Source organism: Dipodomys merriami, unplaced genomic scaffold (genome assembly GCF_024711535.1).
Source record: "Dipodomys merriami isolate MVZ:Mamm:240054 unplaced genomic scaffold, mDipMer1.0.p SCAF_13, whole genome shotgun sequence".
Classification (NCBI taxonomy): Eukaryota; Metazoa; Chordata; class Mammalia; order Rodentia; family Heteromyidae; genus Dipodomys; species Dipodomys merriami.
In genome coordinates, this window is record NW_027202604.1 from 41,002,335 (window position 1) to 41,007,177 (window position 4,843).

Here is a 4,843-nt window from a genome sequence, read left to right on the forward strand (position 1 = left end):
GCTTGCGTCGGGGCACAGGTGCACAGGTGTGTTTGGTTTGTGTCTTGTGTTCTCAGTTCCATTCCGGGGGCCTTGTTGCGGGCCACAAGAGGCTTGTTTTTAAGGTCTGATTGATGTGGACGGATCCCAGCGCTCACAAGCATAACTGCATGCTGACAGTCAGCTGACTACTCCGCAGGCTTCAGTAAGGCCCTGGGTGAAGGCAGCCCAGACTGCGCTTCACCACACACTGCAAGAGGTCTGTGGTCAGGAGCACTGAGGGCACTGACCTCCCCGGGGCGGCAAGTGATACCATGGCTCTGAAATTAGGACAGAGATGCCCGTGACAAAGGCTCCCGGACCGAGGCTTCAGCAGGATGAAGGCCGGCTGGTATGACAGCTGCCCTGGGCCCCCAGGAACCCAGGCGCCTGTCTTGCTCTCCTTCCCCAAGGACTGGCCTTCTTCCACGTGACCCACAAGACTGAGCCATTCACTTCTCAGAAAATGGCCAAGCCTAACTGTGGGTGGGCACCATGACATGTCCTCCCCGGCTTGCCTTCACACTGGCCAGAGACAGGGCGAGCGCCCTGGCACCTGCCACCCTTGGGGTCCCCTCTGAGCACCGGCCTCTGAGGGGACACGGGGAAGGGCGGATCAGGTGTCACCTTGAGAGGGCGTGGCCTGCCGGCCCGCAGCCTTCCCTCCCTCTGTGGATTCAGGTTTCTCTGTGGTGGTGCTCCCAGTGTGGGGGCCTCCCCTGGAGGCCAGGCACCCGCTGGGGTGCTGTGTGGGACCCTGCGCGCATCGTGTGCATAGACTGTCACCACATCACAGTCTACCGTCAAACGAGGTTGTTTCAGACTTTTTTGTGAGGAATTTTGCCACACCTGGTTCCTGGACTTGGCTTGAAGGCATGAGGTGTAAGAAAACTCCTGGCGAAGCCAGGCGCTGGTGGCTCACGCCTGTAATCCTAGCTACTCAGGAGGCTGAGATCTGAGGATCACTGTTCAAAGCCAGCCCGGGCAGGAGAGACTGTGAGACTCCTATCTCCAATAAACCACCAGAAAACCGGAAGTGGGGCTGTAGCTCAAGTGGTAGAGCGCTCGCCTTGAACTGAAGAGCTGAGGGACAGTGCCCAGGCCCAGAGTTAAAGCCCCACGACCGACCAAAAAAAAAAAAAAACAAAACTCCTGGCGCGAGCAGGGATCAGATGTTTCCACACTTCCTTTATATGAACACTGCCCATTACAAGCCATGCACGTTTTGATGGTGACTGAACCTGGGCCCTGGCCTGAGCTCTCTACAGGCCGGCCTTCCCCCGCAGTGCTGGGAAGGCCAGCGCCCCCGGTGTCCTCCGGGGCCACACCATGCCACACCTGCTTTGCATTCATCTTTAGCAGTTCAGGCAGGAGAGGTGAGGAGTCCAAGGCAGAGCGGGATTTGAACCTGGTAAGTTAGTCCACAGGAGAGCAGAGTTTGCACCTGGTGAGTTTATTAGCGGGGCATGGTCTCGGGTGATGTGGCAGCTCCCGAGTCACTAAGGTCTCTGTGGCCGCAGCCCAGAGCTGCAGAGGAGGCAGAGGCAGGCCATAAGGGAGCCCTGGGGAGCAGGGGTTTAGGAGACCACCCCGGATGGCCCCGGGGTCTCGCTGGTCAGCACTGGCCTGTGGAAGGTATCACTTGGTTTGGGGGCGCAGAGGATCTGACTTGAGTTCTGAGGCATTGAAGGATCGGGGTGACGGGCTGTTGTTGGACGGTGTTAAACTTGGAGCCCCGACCCTAGAGAAGCCACACAGAGCCACACCTGGTCCGAGTGGGCCCCGCTGGCCACTGGGGAGGGTTCTCATCGCATCTACTCCCAGCCTCCGCTGCTCCCTCTTGGGGGACACCCGTGCTTGCCTCCCGCTATGGCTTCCTGCCACCTACATCGCATCTGGAGCCCCGCCCGTCCCCAGTGCCCCGTGGGCCTTGCCGGGGGGGGGGGGGGGGGGGCAGGGCCAAACTCTGAGTCCTACATCCACTCGCGAGGTTTCAGTGACTGCTGAGGTACAGCTCAAGCTACCATGTCTGTTCAGGCCACTTGAGACTGCCTCTCCTACCTCCCCCCCTCACCTCCCAACTGAGACTCCCCCAGCCTCTACACCGAGACCACCCTGCCCTGCCCTGGCCCACAGAGAACCTGCCCTTCTAAGGTGTCTTCTCTAAGAGCTCAGTACAGAGACATTTTGGCATCTAGTGTCTTCAGAGACAGCACAGGCCTGCCTGTCTCTTGCCCCTCCGCTGTCCTCCACGGGGCTTCCCCCTTCACGGAGCCCTGGTCTCTCCGGCCCCAGCCTCTTGCTGACTGTTTCAGCTCGCCCAGGGCCCCAAAGGAAGAGGCACTGAGCAGTGTCAGAGCTGGAGGGCTGTGAGGCCTGCTGACCTCTTCAGGTCCGGCCCATTCCCAGCTTCTGGGGTCTGCCTGCCCCTCTAGCCAGGAGTTAGACTAGTTGTCCTCTGTAGCCACCCCGTTGCTGCCCTGTCCCGGCTGGTTCTCGTGGCCCAACCTGGCTGCTGCCCACCGTCCCTGGGGCTCCTTACCACACTAGCAAACGGCTTGGGTTTTCCCCTGGCTGTCTGGAGTCGGCTCCCTGCAGGACTCGGCTGCCCAGGCTTGGGGCTACACAGCATCCTCGCGATGAGGGATGGGCACTGGTCCCCGCCTCCTCCCCTGGCTTGCCCAGACATGGCTCAGCATGTGTGGGGCCAGCCTCTGCTCTCCTGCCTCAGTCCCACATGGCCGGACTGGACTTCACCCGGACTCTCAGCTGCTCTAATTTTGCCCAAATGAAGTCTAGGACTTGGGGACACGGGAGCTTTCTGATGCCTCTCTCCGTGGCTCAGCTCCATGGGGACCAAGACCAGGCTGGGCTGTGTGTGCCAGTGTGTGCTGTGTGTTGTGTTCACGCATGTGGGTGTGTTCAGGGTGTCTTGTTCTGGAGTGTGGAGGTGCACAATGGCCAGAGGCCAGTCATACTGACTCTGCCCTTGGTCCAGAGTCCCCTGTGGTGCCAGCATTAGCTGGGCCTGGAGCGGGGAGGGAGGTGGTGGCGGGGGGCTCTGGGCATGCAGACGTGCTGTGTGCAGGGCAGATGGAACAGCGGCCGGCAGCATGCCTGTGCATGTGCAGACTTGCAGTGCACAGCGGCTGCTTTCTGAGTGTTTACTTGGGAGGGAGTGTAGCCACCTGCAAGCCTCTTTTCCGTGGGCAGATCTTTCCAGGAGTCTGCTGTTCCCTCCATCTGCGAGGGTGACCACACACCTCTGGGTCACGACTGCTTAGTGTTGGTACTTACCTTGAAATTGGGATGGACCTTGTTGGCACTAGCTTCTTCTGCAGGGGCAGCTGGTCCTTCAGGGAGACATTCTTCTTCTCCCAGGATGGCGGGGACTCAGAGCTGTGTTCCGCTAGCCAGGAGAACCTATAAACATCACTTAAAGTAGCTGTCGCTCATCAGCAGTGTCTGCCAGGCACTACTCCGAGGGTTCTACAAATACCCTGAGGCCCTTGGTCTGGGCTGTGCTGGGGCGGACGTACGACCTCAGACTGGCAGTACAGCATGAGGTTTCTCAGGGACTCCAGTGGGCCAGAGACCGCCCCCCGCCCCCACCCCCCACCCCTCCAGCTCTCCACAGTGCTTTCTGGGGCTCTCAGGCTTGGTGGGCTGAAGAGCTCCACCTAGGGGTCTGGGAATCGTGTACCTGTACGGAAACTTCTTGGCAAATCTCTCCTGGGTCTTGACCCTGCTTTTCTTGGATTTGCGAGACTTCTTGGTGGCATTAGACGCCATCCCAGAAGGAGTCAGGTTGTGGTTTCCTCAGTCATGGCTGGAAGGCAAGGCACGGCTGCTACACGCTGTGCGCCCCATCGAATGCTCTCCACCAGTGGAGAACATGCTATCCTTGTTTCCATTTTTCAGGAGAGAGAAGGAGGCTCTAGAAGGCCACTGCTTCGCTCCCATCTGCTCGGTGGCTCTGGGGAGGACTGTGCTTGTGCCGTGAGCCGCCCGTCCTGAGGCAGCTCTGACAACCCAAGAATATTCTCCCTCACCGCTCCCCGCTCGCTGCCCACTTCTAAGACGGAATGAGACCGGATAGCTGGGCTGAGTGTCTTGTAGGAGACACTGCAGTCCAGGGCAGCCCTGGACCCCATCTACCCACCCTGGTCACCTCCCCGACCTGTCAATGGGTCTCCCTTCCCAGCCACACGGGCGGCTGAAGCTTACCACGCTGCCCACTTCCAGTCCTGATGATGGTGATGATCATTGGAGCTGGGGTGACAAAACTCCAGAACCACTTCAGTGCAGATAGATGCACAGGAAGAGCTTCCGGGGCCTTTGGCTACAGTCTCAGGCCTAGGGTTTGCCAGGAGAGATAAAAGGTAAGAGAAGTAGGCCATTATGCATTAGGCTATGTGATACCACAGGAGCTGCCGCTGACCATGGTCCTGATTGCCACCACCAAAGGAGCCACAACCCCCGGGCTCTGGGAAGGCTGGGCTCACAGGCTCATCGCAGTGTCATAAGTTTTGAGGTCACAATTAGTGACATGACTATTGCTGGCCCTGTGGCTCAGCCTGGAGATCCCCTCCCCAGACCACGGTGATTGTGAAGGCTGTGGCAAGCAGAAGGGTGGTGTGGCACCTGTGGTAGCTGGAGGGGAGACCTATCTATACACTCTGTACCAAGAACTTGCCCCATTCAAGCCCCAGAAACAGGAACAGAAGAGTGAGCCCAGAAACAGCCCGCACTCCCCGCGGCTACAGGAAAGCTCTCTCTGGCTGACCTTCACCTGACCTCTAACATCAGGTAAGAGGTTCTGAAT

At 59.1% G+C, this 4,843-nt stretch overlaps 1 protein-coding gene across 2 annotated transcripts; it reads right to left on the reverse strand.

The window, feature by feature from the left end:
• Positions 1-1,455: 1,455 nt before the first annotated feature.
• LOC138824865 (uncharacterized protein C3orf22 homolog) lies at positions 1,456-4,517 on the reverse strand. 2 transcript variants are annotated; one of them, XM_070019268.1, is made up of 4 exons: positions 4,246-4,517; positions 3,722-3,847; positions 3,316-3,441; positions 1,456-1,644 (listed from the first exon to the last, which is right to left on the reverse strand). In XM_070019268.1, exons 2-4 carry the CDS (start codon positions 3,808-3,810, stop codon positions 1,596-1,598), a joined length of 264 nt encoding a protein of 87 aa, XP_069875369.1. In that variant the 5' UTR covers positions 3,811-3,847; positions 4,246-4,517; the 3' UTR covers positions 1,456-1,595. The 2 variants fall into 2 exon arrangements, with proteins under 2 accessions (XP_069875369.1, XP_069875368.1); XM_070019267.1 differs by having other exon boundaries at positions 1,456-1,759.
• Positions 4,518-4,843: the final 326 nt, after the last annotated feature.